The following is a 25428-nucleotide window of genomic DNA, read 5'->3' on the forward strand; positions in this document are numbered from 1 at the left end:
GCTGCCCGCCATCGCACGAACCTGCATGATCGCCCGCTTACGCATGCTGCTCCTCATCGCAATACCCTTAACGATCGCCCTCCTGCGGATGCTGATCACCATCGCACCCTTTCTCGCGATCATTCACCTGCGCATGCTGCTCGCCATCGCACAACCCTGCACGATCGCCCGCTTACGCATGCTGCTCCTCATCGCAATACCCTGAACGATCGCCCTCCTGCGGATGCTGATCACCATCGCACCCTTTCACGCGATCATTCACCTGCGCATGCTGCTCGCCATCGCACAACCCTGCACGATCGCCCGCTTACGCATGCTGCTCCTCATCGCACAACCCTGAACGATCGCCTTCCTGCGGATGCTGATCACCATCGCACCCTTTCACGCGATCATTCACCTGCGCATGCTGCTCGCCATCGCACAACCCTGAACGATCGCCCGCTTACGCATGCTGCTCCTCATCGCGCAACCCTGAACGACCGCCCTCTTGCGCTCAATCATTCACCTTCACATGCTGCTCGCCATCGCTCACCATCACGTGGTCATTATCGCCAGCGATCTTCTTCACCTACGCGGCAGCACGATCCCTCGCCGTCGCGCCATCGCTTGCGTTCGTCGCCTCGGACACGTGTTCATTTACCTGCCCACCCTCACGCCCACTCGCCTGCGCGCCCGCGTGATCGCTCGCCTGCGCGCCCGCGCGATCGCTCGCCTGCGCGCCCCGCGCGACCGCTCGCCTGCGCGCCCGCGCGACCGCTCGCCTGTGCGCCCGCGCGATCACCCGCGCAACCATTCGCCTTTGCGCGACCGTTCACCCTCGCGCGACCATAGTTCGCGGCGAATTCCACAGCCAGTGGTAGCAGCAGGGACGCGTGCTCCTAGACGGCACTCGGGATCACCTCCATCCAAGCACAGGTTGGTATTGCAGGACGAGGACAGGTCATTACAGCATTCTTCCCCACCTTCTTTTCAGGCAGGTACCGTCGTGTCCACTCCAAAGGATCGCCCGATCCCTTTCACCTTAGCGAGGATTTCGGACTCTGTGTCCTTTGAGCAGCAGACTTGGTTTGGTCCGCTGGCACGGGCGTTAGTGAGGGTTATGAAACCAGCACTCGCCGGCCAGGGTAACAAACCAGCGGCTGTCTCTCCTACGCTGAAGAGAAAGAGAGGAGTGGACTTCGTGGTGACTTCCCCCAGGGCGAAGTTGGTTCCCAAGAGGTCGGTCTCAAGGGTCCCCTCTCCTGCACGAGTACTCTCTCCTTCTCCCGTGGACGAGGCCTTTCCGTCCTCAGGTGAGTCCAGTGGACCGGTAGTCTTCCCCCCGGCACCAGGGGGGGAGACTTCGCTTCAGGCAGGAGAATCGTCTCGTGAGGAAGGGGCCCCTCGAACCTCGTTGTTGGGATCCTGTATCCCTCCTAGGAGGGAGCCCAAGGATTCCAAGACCATCCCTAAATCCTCTGCAAGGATTCGACAGGAACCCATGACTACCCAGGGGAATGTCCACGTATCACCCCAGGAAGAGATTCCTGGGGCAGGAGACTTAGCTGCCAGCCCGCAGGGAGGAGAACAGCAAGAGTCCGAACATGCCTTCTGGCAGGTCCTAAGCCTGATAAGGCAACTTAACAGTCTTACGGATCCAGTCATCCCCCCCCGTGAAGGCAAAGACACAATTCTGGATGAAGTGTTCGACGTTCGGAAGGCCCCTAAGACCAGTGCAGCTCTGCCCTGGTCTCGGGGGCTGAAGAGTGCCAGAGCTAGGGCCAATGCTCAGCTCGCACTTCTTGCCTCCTCCAGTCGTTCCACTGCCGGGAACAAACTCATCCCTCCTCCTCGCCTTCAGCAGAGGAGGTATTTCGAGATCCTGGGTGAGCACAACCTCGCTCTTCCGCTCCATCACTCTGTGGAGGAGCTGGCGAAGGGAGTTCCCTTGGAGAAACTCTCTGCCCGGCAGGTGTCGTTCTCGGCGGCAGAGATCCTTAACCACGAGAAGGTCGCTAAGTGTGCCATGCAGGCCACTTCGTGGCTGGACTTCTGGTTAGGATCTCTGGGCATCCTATTGCGATCTGAGGACTTGTCCAAGGAGACCAATAGGAAGGCCCTAGAGACCTTCTTGCTCTCGGGCACCCGCTCCATCGAGTTCTTGGCGCACCAGGTTACCACCCTGTGGGCCAACTCGGTGTTGAAGCGTCGCGATGCTGTGTCCGAGAGATTCCATCCAAAGGTCCCCGCCGTAGATGTGTGTAGGCTCCGACATGCCTCCCTCCTGGGGGAGAGCCTGTTTGAGCCTCAAGACTTGGAGCGAACGGCTGAGAGGTGGAGGAAATCTAGCACGGACTCCCTCCTCCACAGGGCCCTTACAACTCGGCCCTATAAGCCTCCAGCCCCGCCACAACAGCAGCAACAGCCTCGTAAGGCTCCAAAACAGGCACCGGCAGCTAAGAAAGTGGTGTCTAAGCCCCAGCCCTTTCCAGCCAAGGTCAAGAGGGGTAGTAAGTCCTCCAGGGGAGGCAAGACTTCTAGGGGTGGCGGCCGCGGCCGCAAGCCCTAGGGGTGGCAGTCCCCCTGCGTGTCCACCTGTGGGGGGATGCCTTCAGCGTTGCGTCCGCAGGTGGCAACATCTCGGGGCCGATGCTTGGACGATCTCGGTGATCGGCCAAGGTTATCGCGTCCCGTTCACGTCATCTCAACCTCCCCTGACAGCGAATCCAGTGTCGTTGAGCTCCTATGCCATGGGATCGGCAAAGGGGCTGGCCCTTCAGGCCGAAGTCAAGACCATGTTCGAGAAGGGTGCTCTCCAGGAGGTCGTGGACGGCTCTCCAGGCTTCTTCAGTCGACTCTTTCTTGTAAAGAAGGCTACTGGAGACTGGAGACCCGTCATCGATCTCTCGGCTCTGAACAGGTTTGTCAAACAAACCCGGTTCAGCATGGAGACAGCAGACACGGTCAGACTTGCGGTGAGACCACAAGACTTCATGTGTACACTGGATCTAAAGGATGCGTACTTCCAGATCCCAATCCATCCGTCTTCCAGGAAGTACCTGAGATTCTGCCTAGACAACAAGATCTACCAGTTCAAGGTGCTGTGTTTCGGTCTCTCCACAGCTCCTCAGGTGTTCACCAGAGTGTTCACCCTGATTTCGTCTTGGGCGCACAGGAACGGCATTCGTCTCCTTCGTTACCTAGACGATTGGCTGATCCTAGCAGACTCGGAGTCGACCCTTCTTCGACACCGAGACAGGCTTCTAGATCTTTGCCAGGATCTGGGGATCGTGGTAAACCTCGAGAAGTCCTCTCTGCAGCCGTCCCAACGACTGGTTTATCTAGGCATGCTAATAGACACCAATCTCCACAAAGCCTTTCCATCAGACGACCGGATAGCAAGGCTGAGGAGGGTGGCGGAACCTTTCCTCAGGCGAAAAGAACTCCCCGCCCAATCGTGGTTGCGTCTCTTGGGCCACCTATCCTCCCTGGCCCGTCTGGTTCCAAACAGCCGCCTCAGGATGAGATCCCTTCAATGGCGGCTCAAGTCCCGGTGGAATCAAGGATCCGATTCCCCGGACACTCTGATCCCAATGGGGTCTCTGGAACAGACGGACTTGCGGTGGTGGCTGGCCGACGAGAACCTGCGAAAGGGAGTGAGTCTTCTCGTCCTTCCCCCGGAATTGACTCTGTTTTCGGACGCGTCAAAAGAAGGGTGGGGGGCGCACGTTCTGAACCAGAGGGCCTCAGGCCTTTGGTCAGAATCAGAAAAGTGCCTACACATCAACCTGCTAGAATTGAAGGCCGTCTTTCTGGCCCTTCAACAGTTCCAACGGTTCCTGGCGGGTCACTCCGTGGTGGTGATGAGCGACAACACCACGGTAGTGGCTTATATCAACAAGCAGGGAGGCACTTTTTCGCAACAGCTATCCCATCTTGCAGTAGAGACTCTGAGGTGGACCGAAACCCACTCGATAACACTATCAGCTCGCTTCATTCCTGGCAAGAGGATTGTGCTCGCCGACAGTCTGAGCAGGGCTTCGCAGATAGTGAGTACCGAGTGGTCTTTGGATCCTCAGATAGCCAACAAAGTCCTGACTTTGTGGGGTTCCCCGACGGTGGACTTGTTCGCGACAGCCTTGAACTTCAAGCTGCCCCTGTACTGCTCACCAGTCCCGGACCCCAAGGCACTCTGGCAAGATGCTTTCCAGCAACGGTGGGACAACATCGACGTGTACGCCTTCCCACCATTCTGTCTGATGAGAAGGGTGCTCAACAGGACCAGACTATCGGTCAACTGTTCCATGACTCTAGTAGCTCCGCTATGGCATCACGCGGAATGGTTTCCGGACCTTCTGCAACTCCTGACGGAACTCCCAAGGGAGCTTCCTCCACGACACGAGCTTCTCAGACAACCCCACTCCGGTGTCCCTCACAGGGCCGTAGCCTCGCTTCGGCTTCACGCCTGGAGACTATCCAGCGTCTCCTCGCGGAGAGAGGCTTTTCGCAACAGGTTGCGGAGAGAATGTCTCGGCACCTGCGAAGGTCCTCTGAGGGAGTCTACCAAGCGAAGTGGAGAGTCTTTTGTGGTTGGTGTCGTGGAAGGGGTATCTCTCCACTCGATGCCACTATTCCAGCAATAGCGGACTTCCTTGTGTATCTGCGAGAAGAAATGCGCCTTTCTGTCTCGGCAGTGAAAGGCTATCGCTCAGCCTTAAGCTTGGCCTTCAGATTGAAGGGCGTGGATATTTCTTCATCGCTAGAACTCTCTTTACTCATACGTAGCTATGAGCTTACCTGCCCCCAGTCGGAAGTGAGACCCCCTCCTTGGAACGTGGTTCGAGTTCTCAGGTCTCTCAAGAGACCTCCCTTCGAGCCATTACGCCAGGCCTCCGATCGCCACCTGTCTTGGAAGACGGCTTTCCTACTCGCCTTGGCCTCGGCCAAGCGAGTTAGTGAACTTCATGGTCTCTCGTACGACATCGCCCATTCAAGGGGATGGGGGGAGGTAACGTTCAGGTTTGTCCCTGAGTTTGTGGCCAAGACTCAGAATCCTGGAGTGCCGGATCCTCGGTTCGACTCTTTCAGGATCGCGAGTCTCCGTTCTGTAACAAACGACCCAGACCAGCTGCTACTATGCCCAGTGAGGTGTCTGAGGTACTACTTGAAGAGAACGGCTGCAGTCCGTCCTCATGTGCGAGCTTTGTTTGTGAGCACAGGCAGGACAAAGAGGAGGGTCACAAGGAACACCATCTCTGCTTGGATTCGAAGGGTTATCCACCATGCCCTGAATCATGACCCTCCTCCGTCACGTCGCCCTCGGGCCCACGATGTCAGGGGTATTGCTACATCCCTGGCCTTCAAGAGAAACTTCTCTGTGACGCAGGTACTTCAAGCGGGGGTCTGGAAGCGTCAAACGACCTTCACAGCCCACTACCTGCAAGACGTGACCCACAGGAGCCTCGATACGTTCTCTATCGGCCCTGTGGTGGCTGCACAACAGCTGGTCTAACCTCAGGCTCCTTTTTGGACAAGTAGCAGTAGGTTGAGGGCGTTGTTACCCGGTCTTAGTCTGTGTGAATGAAAGAGTATGTCTGACCCTTACTTCTTTCTTCATTCTCCCCTCTCTTGGGGAAGCAGCATCCTGGTCCTCGCATAGCTGACCTCGACCTCTGCAGGTAACCCATGCTTCTTTGTGCTCCTAGTATTAAGCTTAATACTGTTGCGTCTCCCATACCCTGACGAGGTGGTATGGGGAACGTCCTATCCTAGAATTCCTATCTGAAGGTCTCAAGGTCAACTTCATAGGACGAGTCACACTCTCCTCCTCACACTACTTATGTAGGCCACTCGTTCCTAGCGATGCTAGGAACCTGTGAGGTACAGGGGCTCCCTCTCTCTAGTGCTGCTCACTAAGGGATCGAGCCCCCGGGCAAGCCGAAGTCAGTAAGGCTGGGGACTTTCCACCCTTCCTAAGGGGTAAGTCACCCTTTGTAAATAGCGTGGTTTGTATTTCGGTTACGGAACAAATGACAAATTCGAAGATAATTTGTATTTTTCCTAACCATACAAACCTTAGCTATTTACACATATGTGCCCGCCATCCCTGACCCCCAAGTCAAGTCCTACCTCTAAGTGAAGTGAAGCAAGTCACCGGTGTGTGGAGGGGGGAGGGGTAGCAAGCTACCCTTCCCCACCCCCCGCTAACTAGCGCGGGGGTAATTAACCCTCGTTAAAAACTATTGGCTCGTCATTTCAGCTGCGCTAAAAGTAAACCCTTTGTAAATAGCTAAGGTTTGTATGGTTAGGAAAAATACAAATTATCTTCGAATTTGTCATACTTCATTATGAAAATTGGGCTACTGTTTAACAATAAGGGCATTTTTGTATATGATTTTTGAAGTGACAGTACTTCAGGAATCAGCAAGTACTGTATTGATGTTGCTGGCTTAACCAATCCTAATTTGCAACAACCCTAGTAGATTTACCAGCATTGGCCTTTCTTCTTGTCCCCCAGTCCCAAGCTCTGGCAAATACTGTCAACAATTACAGTACAGGTACTCTGTTAGCAGTTAAAATTATTTAAGGTGGTAATAATGACTTTAGTGTTAATCATTTTCATTCCCAAATTGTTGTCATTTTGTACAAACATTGAAATGAATCTTGTTCTTTTTTATTCTCAGAGAAGAAATAGAGAAAAGGAATCGAGCAAAAATGGATGAAAATCGAATGGAGCTTGAAAAGGTAAAAAAAAGACGGCAAGAACGAGAGCTGGAACGTCAAGAGCGTGAGAGGATGATGGAGTTAGAGCAGCGTCAGAGGGAAGCAGCCCAATTCTCACAATTTTCAAAGCAAGAAGACCAGTTTCAGTTAGAGCAGGCCAGGTTAGTTAGATGCCCTTGTAATGTTTATTATTAGCTGTTGGTGGTGAGTTACTTCTGACTATTCTTGAAGAAATGTTTTCATATCACAATCCCTCTCAGGACTGCCAATAAGGTTAACAAAGAAAGAAAATGCAGTGGATTAGGCTTTAGGTAGCGCATAATTTGGGGTTTTTAAATATTTAACTTAGCCGGTGAATATATAATAGCTGCAACTCTGTTGCTCGACAGACAAAAAACAGTAAAAACTCGCCAGCGATCGCTATACAGGTTGCGGGTGTGCCCACCAGCGCCAACTGTCGGCCAGATACCACTCTCTCGATGTAAACAAAGACTCAATTTCTTCTCTGTCGACGTGTCGACAAGACGTACTTTACTCGCTGTTGAACCTGGAGTTTTTTCACATCATATTTGGTGAAGTGCTTGAATTTGGTTTGAGCTTTCGCAGTACAGGTGTTTTTCTTCAAATAAATCCTTGAACTCTTTTTTGGATCGGATTAATTGTTGATGACTTAGATCGTTTTTTGGCTTTTTCCCTTGACTAATTCAAAATGGCTGACCTTTCACAAGTTCCCAAGTTCAGAAAATGTAATGCTAGGGACTGTCATAGGCGTCTTCCAAAGGCTTCTCTCGACCCTCACACTGTTTGTTCCAATTGTCGGGGTAAAACCTGTCAATTGGAAGATCGGTGTGAGGAATGCGTGGGCCTTTCGGAATTCGATTTTATCGAATTTGAGAAATATACACGCAGACTGGAGAGAGATAGGGTAAGGAGAAGTTCTTCTAGGTCGGTAGAATTTTCCTCTCCACATGCCCCTGAACCTATTCCTTCCCCTGTAGTGGTTGTTCCTAACCCCCCTCCTAGCACTCAGGAACCATCGATGGCAGACATGATGCGTGCTATTCATGCCTTGGGGGAGAGAGTTGAGGCCCTAGCAAGTGACCGGAATCAACTCATGGCGGACGTAAAGGAACTAAAGTGCCAAAGTGCCGCGGCGGAATGTGTTAAAGTGCCTAGTGTTTCTCAAAGTGTTGTGAACAGTGTTGCGCTTGAGGGTTCGTCTGTTCGTGCCTGTCGTCCTCCTAGTCCGGGACCTCTTGCAAGCTCCCAAGCCCAGGGGAGAAGCAATGTCGTACGACTCATGGGTTCGAGAGGCCTTGATCAGCGAACAGACGTTCCCTCTATGGTATCAGGCGTATCTCCCCAAGATCGCCCCTACCAACGTAAGACGAGAGAGCCCATTTTTACCTCGTCGTCCAAAGGTGTTTCTCGTAAGAAACCTTGGACCAAGGTCTCCAGACCTTTGAAACGTAAGTCGGTCCCTTCAGGACAAGTCCAACGTCCCGGTTGTAGCCACTGGGACAGTTCGGACTCGTTGCCGTCATCGGAGGACTGCTCGCCGCCTAAGAGAGGCAAAGTTGTGCCGCCTCAGTCGCTCACCTCGTCTGTTGCCGCACCTGCTTCCGTAGACCCTAAATGGGTGTTACTGCAGGACATGCAGTCCAAGCTTGCGTCCTTGATGGAGGACTTCAATGCGGAGAAGGTTGCCGCACCTTCTGGCCAACAACCTTCCAAGCGGTCTGTTGTGCGTCCTGTTGACGTTGAGGTAGCTTTCTCGCGTCAACCAGTTGGGGTAATGCCTCCACCGATGCGACCCAGTGTGGGTTTCCAGCCGCACGTTGACGTTAGGCAACGCACGGAGGTGGTTGTTGACGTTCAGGACGTTCATCAACCATCAGAGGTGACTTGTTTTGACGCGGTGCGTCAACCTCCGCAACCCGGTATGGTGTTGACTGCACAACCCAGACGGTCTAAACAGTCTCGGGTGGACGCTGTGCGTCCTCGCGCACCTATGGTTGTTGACAGTTCCCAGACTGTTCAGCAGTTCCATGACGCTGCGTCCGGCTCCGTCACGCATGCACCAGTGCGACCGGACTCGGCGAGTCAAACGTTGCCCACTCCTTTGCCGTTTTCTCATCAATTATCGGATGAGGAACTGTCAGATGAGGACGTTGCTGAACCACAAGAGGATCAACCTTCAGAACTTGATGAGCCTAAGGCAACTCAACCATCCTTGGACTTTAGAAAAGTCATGGCTGTGTTTAAGGAGCTGTTCCCTGACCACTTTGTTTCTGTGGCTCCTCGTTCGCCGCCGTCAGAGTTTGTATTAGGCGTTCCTGCTTCCGTGCCTGCCTTTACTAAACTCGTTCTCTCTCGTTCATCCAAGAGAGCTTTGCGGCTTTTGGGCGATTGGTTAGAGACCAAGAAGAGTTTAGGGAAGACAGCCTTTGCCTTCCCCCCATCTAAACTCTCGTCTAGATCGAGCGTCTGGTATGCCACGGGAGAAGTTCTCGGCTTGGGAGTTCCTGCCTCTGCCCAGGGCGACTTCTCAAGTCTTGTAGACTCTCCCCGCCGCCTTGCCATGAGACGCTCGAAGATTTGTTGGTCACCATCGGACCTGGACCACCTTCTTAAAGGTATGTTTAGGGCTTTCGAGGTCTTTAACTTCCTAGACTGGTGTTTAGGAGCCCTGAGTAGGAAAATCTCTTCTGCGGACAAGGATGTTTCCTTACTCATTATGTCCTGCATGGACAAGGCCGTCCGTGATGGGTCCAACGAACTTGCTGCTTCATTCACGTCCGGAGTCCTGAAGAAGCGAGAGTCTCTATGTTCTTTCCTGTCTGCTGGAGTGATGCCATGCCAAAGATCTGAGTTACTCTTTGCGCCCTTGTCCAAGTGCCTATTTCCTGAAACCTTGATTAAGGAAATTGCCTTGTCGTTAGTACAGAAGGACACCCACGATCTAGTTGCGTCCTCGGCTCGCAAAGCTCCCCCTTTGCCTGCATTGTCTGCTAGACCAAGGATAGACACTCCAGCGTCTCGATTTATCCCGCCCTTTCGTGGCAGAGCCTCCAGCAGGGGAGGTGCTCGTGCCGAAGGGAAGCGAGGGAAGAGGAAAGGATCCAAGTCCTCTAAGGGCAGAGTCTGACTGCCCGCAACTTCAGACAGCAGTAGGAGCCAGACTCAAGAACTTCTGGCAAGCCTGGGAGAAGAGAGGCGCAGATCAACAATCTGTGAGGTTGCTCAGAGAGGGGTACAAAATCCCTTTTGTACGCAAACCCCCTCTAGCGACGTCCCCCATCGATCTCTCTCCCAGGTACAGAGAGGAAGAAAAGAGACAAGCCCTGAAACTGGAAGTGTCTCTTTTGCTAGAGAAGGGAGCAGTGATCAAAGTCTCGGACCTTCAATCACCGGGGTTTTACAACCGTCTCTTCCTAGTATCAAAGAAGACAGGAGGTTGGAGACCGGTGCTAGACGTCAGTGCTCTGAATGTCTTTGTCACAAAGACGAAGTTTTCCATGGAGACCACAAAGTCAGTCTTAGCAGCGGTCAGAAAGGAAGACTGGATGGTCTCTAGACCTAAGGGATGCCTACTTCCACATCCCCATTCACTCAGACTCCCAACTCTTTCTGAGATTCGTCTTCGAAGATGTGGTTTACCAGTTTCGGGCCCTGTGCTTTGGCCTAAGCACAGCTCCTCTCATGTTTACGAGGCTGATGAGGAATGTGGCGAAATTCCTCCACTTATCGGACATCCGAGCCTCCCTTTATTTGGACGACTGGCTTCTCAGAGCCTCTTCCAGTCGTCGCTGTCTGAAGGATCTCAATTGGACTCTAGATCTGACCAAGGAATTGGGACTCCTAGTCAATTTGGAAAAGTCACAGCTGGTCCCATCCCAAACTATTCTGTATTTAGGGATGGAGATTCACAGTCAAGCTTTTCGGGCTTTTCCGTCGGCCCCCAGAATAGATCAAGCCCTGCTCTCCATCCAGAAGATGCTGAAGAAAGAACGCTGCTCAGTCAGGCTGTGGATGAGTCTGGTAGGGACGCTGTCATCCCTGGAGCAATTTGTATCACTAGGAAGACTACACCTCCGTCCTCTTCAATTCCATCTGGCTTTTCACTGGAAAAAGGACAAGACGCTAGAGGCGGTCTCGATCCCGATTTCCGAAAAGATAAAGTCTTGTCTGACTTGGTGGAAGGACAATATCAGTCTAAGAGAGGGTCTTCCCCTGGCAGTTCAGATACCCAACCACGTTCTCTTCTCGGACGCATCGGACTTGGGCTGGGGCGCGATGCTGGACGGTCGGGAATGCTCAGGTCTGTGGAACTCGAGTCAGAGGAGCATGCATATCAACTGCAAGGAGCTTTTGGCGGTTCATCTGGCCTTAAGAAGCTTCGAGTTTCTCCTTCAAGGCAAAGTGGTGGAAGTAAACTCGGACAACACCACGGCCTTGGCGTACATCTCCAAACAGGGAGGTACCCACTCACTGACGTTGTACGAGATCGCAAGGGACCTGCTCATCTGGTCAAAAGATCGAGGCATCTCCCTAGTAACGAGGTTCATCCAGGGCGACTTGAACGTCCTAGCAGATTGTCTCAGTCGAAAAGGGCAAGTAATTCCAACCGAATGGACCCTCCACAAGGATGTGTGCAAGAGACTTTGGGCGACTTGGGGTCAACCCACCATAGATCTCTTTGCAACCTCGCTGACCAAGAGGCTTCCAATCTATTGCTCTCCAGTCCCGGACCCAGCAGCAATACATATAGATGCCTTCCTCCTAGATTGGTCACATCTGGATCTTTACGCATTCCCACCATTCAAGATTGTCAACAAGGTACTGCAGAAGTTCGCCTCTCACGAAGGGACAAGGTTGACGTTAGTTGCTCGCCTCTGGCCCGCGAGAAAATGGTTCACCGAGGTACTTCGATGGTTAGTAGACGTTCCCAGAAGTCTTCCTCTAAGAGTAGACCTTCTACGTCAGCCACACGTAAAGAAGGTACACCAAAGCCTCCACGCTCTTCGTCTGACTGCCTTCAGACTATCGAAAGACTCTCGAGAGCTAGAGGCTTTTCGAAGGAGGCAGCCAGTGCGATTGCTAGAGCAAGGAGAGCGTCTACCATTAGAGTCTACCAATCGAAGTGGGAAGTCTTCCGAGACTGGTGCAAGTCAGTTTCTGTATCCTCGACCAGTACCTCTGTAGCCCAAATAGCTGATTTTCTCTTATACCTGAGAAAAGGACGATCCCTTTTAGCCCCAACTATCAAGGGCTACAGAAGCATGTTGGCATCGGTCTTCCGGCATAGGGGCTTAGATCTTTCCAACAATAAAGATCTGCAAGACCTCCTTAAGTCTTTCGAGACCACTAAGGAGCGTCGTTTGGCTACTCCTGGGTGGAATTTAGACGTGGTCCTAAGATTCCTCATGTCAGACAGGTTTGAGCCTTTACAGTCAGCCTCCCTGAAAGATCTCACTCTTAAGACTCTTTTCCTGGTATGCTTAGCCTCGGCTAAAAGAGTCAGTGAGATTCATGCCTTCAGCAAGAACATCGGATTTTCGTCAGAAAAGGCTACTTGTTCTCTGCAACTTGGTTTTCTAGCCAAAAATGAGCTACCTTCTCGTCCTTGGCCTAAATCTTTCGATATTCCCAGCTTATCGGAGATCGTAGGCAATGAACTAGAAAGAGTCTTATGCCCTGTTAGAGCTCTTAAGTTCTACTTAGCTCGTACTAAACCTTTACGAGGCTAATCTGAAGCTTTATGGTGTTCGGTTAAGAAACCATCCTTGCCTATGTCAAAGAATGCTTTGTCATACTTTATCAGATTGTTAATACGAGAAGCTCATTCACACCTGAGTGAGGAAGACCGAGCTTTGCTTAAGGTTAAGACGCACGAAGTTAGAGCTGTAGCAACTTCCGTGGCCTTTAAGCAAAATAGATCTCTGCAAAGTATAATGGACGCAACCTATTGGAGAAGCAAGTCAGTGTTCGCGTCATTTTACTTGAAAGATGTCCAGTCTCTTTACGAGAACTGCTACACACTGGGACCATTCGTAGCAGCGAGTGCAGTAGTGGGTGAGGGCTCAACCACTACAATTCCCTAATTCCATATCCTTTTAATCTGTCTCTTGAAATGTTTTTATGTTGTTTTTATGGGTTGTCCGGAAGGCTAAGAAGCCTTTCGCATCCTGGTTGATTTGGCGGGTGGTCAAAGTCATTTCTTGAGAGCGCCCAGTTTAGGGGTTTGATGAGGTCCTGTTGTATGGGTTGCAGCCCTTGATACTTCAGCTCCTAGGGGTCTGTCAGCATCCTAAGAGGATCGCGGGGCTCCGTAAGGAAGACGTACTTACAAGGCAGAGTAATCGTCTAAGTCGACTTCCTTACCAGGTACCTATTTATTTTGGGTTTTGTTATATTGATAACTGTCAAAATGAAATATAAAAACTCTTAGCTTATACGATGTAAACATATTTAACTGGTCTCTACCCACCACCCTGGGTGTGAATCAGCTATTATATATTCACCGGCTAAGTTAAATATTTAAAAATTATATTTTAATTATAAAATAAATTTTTGAATATACTTACCCGGTGAATATATAAATTAAACGACCCTCCCTTCCTCCCCAATAGAGACGCAGTGGGATGAGAAGAAATTGAGTCTTTGTTTACATCGAGAGTGTGGTATCTGGCCGACAGTTGGCGCTGGTGGGCACACCCGCAACCTGTATAGCGATCGCTGGCGAGTTTTTACTGTTGTTTGTCTGTCGAGCAACAGAGTTGCAGCTATTATATATTCACCGGGTAAGTATATTCAAAAATTTATTTTATAATTAAAATATCATTTTTCTCGACTAGTTCCTAGGGGTTGAATGGGTTGTTTGGCCTTGGTGATGTGCCATATGACCCAAATTCATAATCCATTCTTGTAAACACTGTTTACTCTTTCGGGTCACAAAAAAATTGAAAATAATTTTCTCGGCTTAATTAGTGTCAAATGATCCCAAAGGAAAGGCAATCGGAGTTTTAATTATACTCATTTACTGAATTTTTATTTTATTCATCACCTTCAAAATCATCAGAGAAAGGAGAGAGAGAGAGTGGGCAGTGCAACCTCCCTTTTTGATTTTTAAAAAGGAACCAAGAGCATTGTATGTCATTGTCTTGGGCATTATTGTATGTCTAGAGTGTTGCCAAGTATTTAACCAACATAAACAGTATCATTACAATGAGCTATGTAGGCACACAAATTTAAAATGTTAAGAATTTAAGATTACATGGATAACCTGTGTGGGACGACTTCTTATTACATGGTTGACCTTTTATGGGTTAAGGACTTACACCTTTTTAGACTAAAGAGAGTACAGTTGAGGGCAGAATACATAAATAGTAAAAGTAAATAAGTATTTAAAGTACAGTATTACTGTAAGTAAATGATGTTTGTTCAACGTGTAATACAAATCATCGTCCTTTAGGTAAGGAATATGTTTTCAGGTCAAGCTCAACAGCTTTTTAGTCGTTTTAACGAGCAATTAAGCATCAGGTGGTAGCGGGGGCGAGGAGCCCTACCCCCTTACTTGCCAAAGCCTTTTCACTTATGTTTTCGGGCGCATCAAGTGCAAACATATTGATTTGCCATTAATCAAACTTTTTATTTTCCTTTTCTTTCAGGAAGTGAATGTTGGTTGTTGATTGTTATAATATGAAGCAAGACATGTGTATGTGAGGATGGACTTTACATCTGGTTTTTGTTAAACCAGCTGTAGATTCACACTCTCTCAGTGCTCTTGCTAGGGTCCTAGGGTCATGATTGTTCACAATTATCCCCGTGTTCTGAGTGTAGGTAGTCACTATGTTGTGTCAGGCTTATGCTTTAAAGGGAAGGAATAGAGCTTTGCTTCTTCCTTTTTCTTATTGAGTGAGTCTGCTTATGTTGCTCCTATCCTTACTCCCCTGGCTCGATTCCCGGGGAGTACGAGTCAGGAGCAAGGACCGCTTGGAATTATGTTGTTGGGCTTTCAGGTTCTTGCGGCATGTAGGGTTTCCCCAGTTATTGCTGCACCCCATCGGAGGTTGGAGACTCTTCTCTGTTTGTACTGCTGTTAACAACGAGTGTGACCTAAGGAAGGTTCTGGCATCCTTAAGTCTTTAAGGAAAGCTCCCAAGTATCAGTGTCTCGCTTTGTGATGCCATTGTTGAAGGGCGTGGTCAGTGTGTTCACAGTGTTGATTAATCCTGTGATGTCTGCAATGGTTCCCCTACCACTGTGCTTTCACCCCGACCTTTGTGCATGAAGGGTCTAGGACCTTTCTCCTGTAAATGTAACTACCCATTCCCATGACAATGTCCTCCAGTGTTATGGCTCCTGTTGGAGCAACCCCTGTAGTTTTTCACCTTGGGGGGAGAGTTGTCCTCTGCTTCTCTCAGACTTCGACACCTCTGCTTGCAGAGCCAGAGGAGAGGGTTGGAAAGAGGAACAAATGTGCATGTTCTTCTTCCTTCTCTTCCTTGTCATCCTATTCAACTTCTGACTGTTCACTTCTTAGAAGAAGTCCAGTCCGCCGTAGTCATAGGAAAGGCTCCCATGACAACCCTCAATTAGAGGAGAAGATGGCACCGTAGTGGCTCCCTGCACCCATGGGGAGGGAGTCACAACTATGTTTTGTGTCCCCCAGAGTCTTATGTGCCAAGCATGTAACCGTGTGGCATGGCTCCTCACCTAGCGGGCTAGGGTCCCTGGTTACCCCAGTAGCCAAACTAGATAGGTGTTACGACCCTGAGTTTTGACCACATACATCCGAGGTTCCAAGGCTCGGATCACAGCTCCCCCAGTACCCAAGCAAGGTAGGTTATTTTGACTCGGTGTTTCACCTCCCTGCCAGGGAGGCTCAGATCCCATATGGGATGGTAAGAATCTTGTCTGTGGTATTGTATAGATGTAAGTCCGTAATGGAAGGAGAGTAACTAGCTCTTCCTCTCCATTCTATCTGCCCGTCTCTTAGGGAAGAAGCTGTCAAAGCATTACTTACTGGATCGGACTTGATGCTGGTAAACTACACTTCTGAGTTCCATTCTTTAGAACCTAGAGAAGTTTGCCTTTATAATCCCTAGATGAGGGCGAGAATAGTGAAATACAGTTTTGTATATACCAACCTATTAATCATCATACGCCAGGTATATTTTTCCGGACTGCTATCCCCTTCAGTAGAATGGATCCCTCCTTTGACTAGGTACCAGTGCTCTTTGGACAGGCCAGATCAGCTTATTCATCCTAATGATAGGCAGATAGGAGGTTGCTGGAGTCATCTCCTCCACCCCCATACTGACATTTCCTGGGAAGAAAAGGAACCGACCTGTTCAGTTGTAGGGGGACTTCCTGTCCACCAAGTTGTGAGTCTCCCTACTAAAGGATAATGGTTTGTATTTGGCATAAGAACAAATCAAAGTTTTAAAAATGTATTTTTCTTATGTATGCAAACCTGAGTCATTTAGGTTAAAATTCCCTCTTCAACCATCCCTCTCAGTCCTGAGCCAAAAGGTCATAAGTGAAGAGACTTTGACAGGTAAGGAACGAGGCAGAGTTCTTCGATCTCGCTCCCTCGAGCCAAAAGGTCGTAAGTGAAGAGGCTTTGACAAGTAAGGAAGTGGAGCTCTTCACCCTCGCTCCTACCTATCGCTTAACTGCTCATTAAAACTATTCAACGGGTGTCCAGCTTGCGATAAAAACATATTCCTGTCCGGCTTGCGCTTAAAACATATTCCTTACCTAAAGGACTCGGTTTGTATAGCTAGGAAAAATACAAATTACTTTTAAAATGTGATATGCTACAATATATGCATCTCTTTTCAGGCTTAGATCACAAATTCGAATTCAGGACGGAAGAGCTAAGCCAATTGATCTCTTAGCCCAGTATGTGAGCTCTGAAGGTGATGTAACTGCCGTAGACATGCATGAACCGTACACCCATTTGACAGGGCTTACTCTCGTCGATTTGGAAGATCTTTTAGAAGACATAAAGATCTACATGCAATTAGAAAAAGAGGTAATTATTTTATCTGAAATTCTCTTTTCCATATTTTGTTTCCCTCACACAGAAGGTTAGGAAGGCTCACCGCAAAGGAAAGGTAAAATTTGCCTCATAAAAATTGAAGATTGTAGGAGTGAAAAAATAGCAGCAGGAGATTATTCCATCGTTCAATAGTAAGGGAAAAGAAATAAGTTCTACAAAGTGAGTGAAGCTTCATGGGAGAAAAAGGGACTTTTTTAATCTCAAAAAAATGTTGGCAGGTATAGCAAACATCTATAATAATGACACGAATGTTTCTAACAGAAAAAGTGGATCCTGAAAATGAATTGGGATTTAGTGAATTACCTTGTATTCAATCTTATCAATAAGATTATATCCAATCTTACCCATAAGGTAAAAAAAAAGACATATCTTCAATTAGAAAACAGTGCTCTAAATGTGTGGCTAAGACTATGATTTACCTCATTAAACTGAGATGAAGGCAATGATTTATGACTTCAAAGCACAACTTCAGTCTGATTATGATGCACTGTTTCTTCTCAGGATACTTTCATTAGGGAACAACCTTATGAAAAAAGTAGAGGGCTGGTGCTATCTGTGCACCTCAAGCATAGCCCCTATGCATTACTTGAAGGTTTATGCAACGTCCTTTTTGGCCCCCATCTGCATTCTCTTTTTAGAATTCCTAGCCCTCAACTATACATATGTTCCCTCTTCCATTTTGCTGTCCCAACTTGGACAAAAACATCCCTACTCAAGCCCCAGGCCTCTTTTGGCATGTTTTACCTAACTCCTTATAGCTTGACACCTGATGCTAGAATTTTAAATATTTTTTTATTGTATAGCTGAATAAATTTACTTTTTCATTTTACATATAGTTTTACGTACATTGTTTTACAAATTTTATATGCATACACTGTATGAATAAAGAAATTACTAGACATAAAATACAATGGTACCAAAAGTATTAACTTTTGCTTCAGACTGCAATTGGGGAAGGTTTTACTTACTTCACATGGGCAGTGAGTGGCCTCCTAGACCCCATTATAGGGCATTATGGCTTATTCATAAATCCAATCACTCTGCAATTTAGAAGTCACACAAAGATCCATTATAATTTTCATGCATTGATTCAAGAACCTCTGAATCATATTTCTAGATCCTCATAGAGCTTAGTTGAAGAAGTTAGACAGTTGACGGGGGAAGAAATTGAAAGGAATGGATGAAAAATTAAAGATATGAAGAAATACAACAAGAAGGTTTATGTAGTCTCTAAAGTTTAATTACCTGTTACATAGGAGGTAATGTTTTCATTAAATTGAATAAATTAGTTGGGTGGGAGATATGATTGAGAATTAAGTAGAAAATGTCTTAGAGACAAGAAAATCAAGAGAGGATACCCTCATGCAGATATGCTCAATGGTCATTACTTCAGACAAATTAAAAGTTATTTGAGACTAAATTTGAACAAGAGGAAACTTTGAGGTAAAGGTAGAAGAAAATTATGCATGCATATTAGTGTTTACTCCCTTCTTTTTTTAAAGAGAGAATTTAGTGTCCATACAATTGGTTGCCAAAAAATTTTAGAAGTGTCCAATTGATCTTATGTAAAGGAAAATTAAGATTTTGAATGATTACATATTTCCTTAATGTAAGTTTGTATGCTTGACTATTCATACTAAAATGTGATATAAGCTAGACACTTTCGTAAGGGAGCATTAAAATAGGATATACTGCCATGGTGTGTTCCACTCAATTTATGAACTTGACAGCATATTTTTTTTTCTTTTTCTGAGTAAGCCATTTTAAGCAGGTCTTTGGCACTCTAGACTTGTGTGTTTTGAAAGGTTGTTGACTTCTGATATAAACTAGTAAAGACAATATCATTGAACTTTAAAACTATTTCAGATACAGTACTGTATTTTCAAACGCTAATTATCATATCTTTTTGCCAGCGAGAGATATTGTTTTTTCTTATACATAAAATAAATTACAGGACATATTTGCTTAATGGTGTATTGATACTGTTAAATATCAGTTTTTCTTTCTTTGACCAGAATCAAAATCAGACTTATTGGACTGATCTCACCATCATCGTACAAGATGAGCTTCGACGCCTACGTCAACGAGACACGATTGAAGATGCTAGTGCCCACAGGCAGGGTATCCATGCTGCTGTTGCATCTGATGTCTCATCGGTTTTCCAGAACAAGTCTCTCTCGGAATTGAATAAGCTCAAGATAACCATTGAATCAAAGTTGTCTGGTCCTACAACTGGTCTTGATGTTGGCTATTGGGAATCGTTACTTTCACAACTTAAAGGTATGTCATTGAAGAACCTGTTGGTAGTTTAGTAATTAGCATATAGTTATAGTATTGTACTTTCTTAACTTCATAAAGTCCACAGCAATAAGAGTTTCTTTTCATTAGATAAAAATTTTAGCTGGTAATTAAGATATAAAAAACCTCCATATTTTTTTAGGCCTCAAGAGTTTTCAGTTTTTATAGGGGGTTACCACCTGTGGAGTGCATTGTATCCTGCAATCAATTTATAATTTTTTTATGTTATTAATATTATTCATGTCTTTTTGTTATGTTTTCATATATAAAATTAGAGAAATAATGAAAATTAAATTCTTTTAGTATATTGTAGAGCTATCTGAAATCACTTGTGCCAAGTATAGGGTTATAGACATGGAATGTAAACAATTAATGTTAGGATTGGTTTGGCTCAAGGGTTAATGACATCATCTCTGATCATTTACAGCCCATCAGGCCCGAGCTCGTCTACGAGAGCGTCACAGGGATAATTTACGAAAGAAGCTTGAAATGTTGAAAGCTGAGCAAGGTGTCAGAGAAGAAGAAGACATGGAAGATAATGAGGAGGTTTCAGGAACAGCTGAAGTAAAAGAAGAAGTGAAAAGTGATGGAGAGTCTTCAGACAACAAGAATGCCAAGGAAGGAAGTGATGAAAGTGACAGTGATTCAGAAGTTGAATCAGAGAAAACTAAAAAGGAAATTGTTAAAAAAGAGTAAGTGATACTTCTTGTTTTACTTTTGTACAGCTTGATTTGCAAAATTTATGATTCTATATGACCAAATGAATCCAGAGTGATAGAATAGTATTACTGTACTTGTGTAACTACCAGCTCTTTCTATTGGATATATAAATAGCTCAATATTAATTGTAGACTTGAGGTGAAAATTACTGATTTTGGCAGTGGAAGTGATTTAATCCTAGATTTTTTTTGTCTAATTCTCCCTTGCAAAAAAAAAAAAAAAAAAAAAAAAAAATTCAATATTTAACTTAGCCGGTGATTATAATAGCTGCAACTCTGTTGCTCGACAGAAAACTCTAAGGTAAAATTCGCCAGCGATCGCTACACAGGTTGCGGGTGTGCCTAAGAGCGCCATCTGTCGTCCAGATACCCAGTACTCAATGTAAACAAAGAACTCAATTTTCTCTCTGTCGTGCTCCCGACAAGACGTGCTTATTCGCTGTTGCTAAACTGGTTTTGTTTTCACAACTAATTGGTGAAGTACACTATTCTAGTTTTGAGCTTTTGCTATGCAGGTGTTTTATCTTCATCTTAAATCTTGAACTCGTTTTGGATAGATTTAATTATGGTGACAAAGAGAGTATGAACTTTCTTTCACTTTTAAATGGCCGACCCTTCCCTTAGCGGAAGTGTGTTTAGGCTTTTAGTAATTATATCACGTTATAGATTTTCCTCTATATATTTTATATCTCTCCGCCTTTATTAGGCTTCTTCGATTAACTTTCCATTTATTATAAACATATAAAATAATTTTAATGTTTTGTTTATATAGACCTTTCCTGAGAGTAGGCGGTCCTAACTTGGAAACCGAAGTTAATCAACGTTGAGCCCTTTATATCGTAATTAGCTTTTAAAGAGCTAAGGATTTAAAACTTTTTAAATGTAATATTTTATGAGAGAATTTCTTTGATAGTCTTCGTACTGTTTTCAAAGATGAACTAACGTTTAGTTTATTTATGCTACGCAGTTGTTGACGTTCAGGACGTTCAACATGCGCTCTATCGTTACGATAGAGAGAGAGTGTATCACGGTTTCACTTTGCAGTAAGAGTAAATCGATTCTGACGTTTTGTTCATTCTTTCTTAGCTTTAATGTTTTCAATATTAAACTTACCCGATAATCATGTAGCTGTCAACTCCGTTGCCCGACAGAATTCTATGGAGGGATACGCCAGCTATCACAATACTAGAAGGGGGTGTACTTACCAGCGCCACCTGTGGCCAGGTACTCAAGTACTTCTTGTTGACACTTCCTCAATTATTCCTCTGTCGTGCTTCCGGCAAGACGTTCTGGGATACGCTTATGTTCTTGGAGTATTTTCACGACTTTGGTGAAGTATTTCTCTGATTTCGGCTGTCGCTTTACTGGAAACTTCTATATTAGCTTAGTTAGCTTTTGGAATTAATTTGATTAATTATGGTGACGAAGAGAGTATGAACTCTCTTTCACCTTTAAATGGCCGACCCTTCCCTTAGACGGAAGTGTTGGTGTCTAAGAGAGTATAGACTCTCTTTCTTAATTTTGCTTAACAAAAGTTATAGATTTATTTTATATCTCTCCGCCTCTTATAGGCCTCTTCGATTAACTTCCTTTTATTATAAACTTATTAAAATTAATTTTTATATTTGTTTATATTCGACCTTCCTAATAGTAGGCGGTCTTTTCTTGGTACCGAAGTTAATTAACATTGAGCCCGTCATTTTGGTTTACCTGTTAACATATTATGCTATTTTAATGTCTTTGAAAGAATTTCTTTGATAGTCTCGTACTGTTTTCAAAGTTGAACTAACGTTTTGTTTTGTCTCTGCAGTTGTTGACGTTCAGAACGTTCAACTTGCGCTCTATCGTTACGATAGAGAAAGAATTTTCACGGTTTCACGTTGCAGTAAGAGTAACCGTGTCTAGCGTTTTGTTCATTCTTTCTTAACTTAATGGTTTTAATCCTAATAAAGGAACTTTTCATTTTGGGAAATATTTCAGTTTTTTTCCTTTAACAATAATATGTTTTAACGATATATATGATTGGGCTCTTCTCTCAGGTTCTAAGTCAAGAGAGAGAGAGAGAGAGAGAGATAGAGACGGAGGGAGAAAGAGGAGGATAAACGTTTCATTCAAGCGAGTAACGTTGTTATCGTTTTTGCTCTTCTCCCTAGTCTCTTTAGGGGAAGAAGGTAAACGTTTCTAGAGTGATCTAGTGTTTAGTCTCTTTCCAGCCACTGAATTATTTATCTTTCATTAGATTTTTCTGTTACATTGTAATTCTGTTTTCGCAATTACTAACTTTTGAGAAAGGATAGAATTGCGTGTTTCAGGTACAAACCACTTAAAGTTTCGAGTTCAGTGAAATAAGTGCAAACAGAAAATCAAAGTGATAAGTGATTAGCGCAAAGTGTGTCAGTGTTGTGCGTGAGGGTACTTCTGTGCGCGCCAGTCGTCCTCCCAGTCCGGGACCTCTTGCAAGCTCCCAAGCCCAGGGGAGAAGCAATGTCGAAGGGCAGAAGGGTTCAGCAGGCCTTGATCGGCGCACAGAAGTATCCTCGGTGGTTGTGGGCGTGTCTTACCGAGACCGTCACTCCCACTCGCAGACGATTGAGCCCTTATTTTGCTCGTCTGCAGAAGAAATTTAGGGGAGAAAACGCTGGTCTCAGGTCTCAAGACCTCTTAAACGTAAAGTCCAGACCTATGCCAGACGTACGAAGTTAGAGTTCAACAACCCGGATGCAGTCATTGGGTTAGCTCTGACTCTCCTCAGTCATCAGTTGAATGCACTCCGCCTAAGAGGAGTAAGGTTCTGCCACAACAGAGCTCGACTGTTAAGGCTTTACCTCAGCCTACTGTAGTTTCTGCCGACCCCAAGTGGACTCTACTACAGTCCATGCAAGCACAGCTTTCGGACTTGATGCGTGAGTGTCGGGCTGAGAGTGTTGCGCCTCCGCCTACACTCCCTCCGCCTGCGCTCGCTCCGCCTGATCGCAGTACCACCTGCCAGGCGTACGATGTTGAGCCACGTTCTGAGTTTGCTGTTCCCAGTGGTGTTCAGCCTCCGCCTTCCTTAAGGCAACCTTTACAATGAGATCAGGAGGATTATACCTCTCTTCCTCCGCCTCCACTTGCTGCTCCACCAGTGATGCAACACTCGGTTGAGGTACAACAACCTCTCCCGTCCATGAGTCAGTCTCCTCAGCTCTCGCTGCAGCGAGCTCAACCCTCCTCAAGGCAAGCACCTCAACACCTTAGCCTTGCGCCTCAGGAGCCTCAACTTGCGAGATTTTTACTGCGTTCTGCGCAGCCACTACCTTTTCGCTCTCAGCTCACACCGCAGGAACCTCAACTCGTTCCTCAGGAACTTGCTACTGCGCATCCGCCAACCACTCAGCAAGCGCAACCCTTGAGTTCAGCCACTCATGCCAGGAGTCAGCCTCCTCCACCCATGCGCCTACCTTCTGCTACTTCCTTTGATCAGCCTTTGCAGACTGAGCCTCAGGTGTTCCCTCAACAGAGTCTTGAAGAGGAAACCACAACTATTGTTGTTCCAGCTCGTTCTGACTCTGCTGTTCAGCATACCTTACCTCCATTTTCAAACCTTATGATAATGGAGGTTATTTGTATTACTTATAAAAATATATTTGTATTCCTGGCAATATATTTTTAACAATATCGCAAAATATGGCAAAAATATGAATCATGAGTTATGAATGTAAGGTATATATTATGTTGATATTAAACCCCATGCAAGCATGCATAAAGCACTCTAGCACTGGTCATGGAATTTCTGAGAAATGTTAAACGCCATGCACACGCTCTGCTTACCTTACATGCTCTGCTTACAGCATGCTCTGCATACTACATGCTCTGCATACAGCATGCTCTGCATTCAGCATGCTCTGCATACAACATGCTCTACATACAGCATGCTCTGCATACAGCATGCTCTGCATACAACATGCTCTGCATACAGCATGCTCTGCATTCAGCATGCTCTGCATACAACATGCTCTGCATACAGCATGCTCTGCATTCAGCATGCTCTACATACAGCATGCTCTGCATACAGCATGCTCTGCATACAGCATGCTCTGCATTCAGCATGCTCTACATACAGCATGCTCTGCATACAGCATGCTCTGCATACAGCATACTCTGCATACAACATGCTCTGCATACCTTACCGCATGCTTCTCAGTCACACATCTTTGGTTGTTGCCAACTCACTAGACTGTCAAGCAGTTTCATAACGTTGCCTTCTAGTCTGCTGCTTTTGCACCAGTGAACCCTCACTGAGAGAACTTAACTTTTCTAGGATATGGTCCCTGTAGATGAGAAAGTTCTTTTCTCCCTCCTTCTGATATTCCCTTGAGGACTCTGTCATTTGGAGGGAGCCTTTAGCTGCATAACCTCCTATGGACTTTTATTTAAGCATAACATGCTTCCAGGGAAGGTAATGGTTCCACTTCAGTCGCTAATCCCGTCTGTTACCACACCTGCTCCCATAGACCTTGAGCTGTGTTACAAGACATGCAGTCCAAGCTTAGTCCTTGTTAGAGGATTTTTTTGTTTACGGAGTCAATGTGTCACGGGGAAGACGTTCAACAACCAACAGAAGTGACTTGTTGTGACGCAGTGCGGCAACCTCAGCAACCCGATAAGGAGTTTGTCTGTACGACCCAGACAGTCTAGACAGATTCGGGTTGTCACTGTACTTCCTCGCTTGCCCATGATTGACAGTTCACAGACTGTGCAGCAGTACCATGATCTTGTGTCCGGCTCCGTCAGACGACTGGCTTTTAAGAGCTCCCACAAGTCGTCGCTGTCTGGAGTTTTTCAAATGGACTATGGATCTGACCAAGGAACTGGGCCTCCTGGTCAATTTTGAGGAGTCTCAGCTCGTCCCATCCCAGACCATTGTCTCCTTGGGTATGGATCTTCAGAGTCGAGCTTTTCGGACTTTTCCGTCGGCCCCAAGGATCTTCCAAGCCCTAGAATGCATCCAGAGCATGCTGAGAAGGAACCGATGCTCAGTCAGGTAGTGGATGAGTCTAACAGGGACACTTTCATCGCTGGCCCTGTTCATCGTGTTAGGGAGACTCCACCTCCCCCCCCTTCAGTATCATCTAGCTGCTCACTGGATAAAGGACATGACGCTAGAGACGGTCTCAGTTCCTGTTTCCGAAGAGAGGAGGTCTTCTCTCGCGTGGTGTAAGAACAGCTTTCTTCTCAAGGAAGTCTACCTTTGGCTGTTCAGAAACACGACCGCCGTCTCCTCTCGGACGCATCAGACACGGGCTGGGGTGCGACTTTGGACGGACAAGAATGCTCGGGAACATGGAATCAGGAGCAAAGGACACTTCACATCAATTGCAAGGAGTTGTTGGCGGTTATTCTGGCCTTGATAAACTTCAAGTCCCTCCAGCTTAACAAAGTGGTGGAGGTGGACTCTGACAACACCACAGCCCTGGCTTACATCTTCAAGCAGGGAGGGACTCTTTCGTGGAAGTTGTTCTAGATCGCAAGGGACCTACTCATCTGGTCTAAAGATCGAAAGCTAACTGGTAACGAGGTTCATTCAGGGCGGTATGAATGTCATGGCAGATCACCTCAGACGGAAGGGTCAGGTCATCCCCACAGAGTGGACCCTTCTCA

General features: G+C 46.6%; 1 protein-coding gene across 2 annotated transcripts in view; it reads left to right on the forward strand.

Moving 5' to 3' along the window:
• Positions 1 to 25428, forward strand: part of cactin (cactin, spliceosome C complex subunit) — a 74388-nt gene that overhangs the window by 37513 nt on the left and 11447 nt on the right. For both annotated transcript variants that reach the window (XM_068372782.1, XM_068372783.1), the window contains exons 5-8: positions 6663 to 6863; positions 16552 to 16744; positions 18787 to 19051; positions 19497 to 19761. In XM_068372782.1, the coding sequence (XP_068228883.1) occupies positions 6663 to 6863; positions 16552 to 16744; positions 18787 to 19051; positions 19497 to 19761 (924 nt within the window). The remainder of the gene's footprint in view (positions 1 to 6662; positions 6864 to 16551; positions 16745 to 18786; positions 19052 to 19496; positions 19762 to 25428) is intronic.

The sequence above is a fragment of the Palaemon carinicauda genome, chromosome 4 (genome assembly GCF_036898095.1).
Source record: "Palaemon carinicauda isolate YSFRI2023 chromosome 4, ASM3689809v2, whole genome shotgun sequence".
In the NCBI taxonomy this organism is placed as follows: Eukaryota; Metazoa; Arthropoda; class Malacostraca; order Decapoda; family Palaemonidae; genus Palaemon; species Palaemon carinicauda.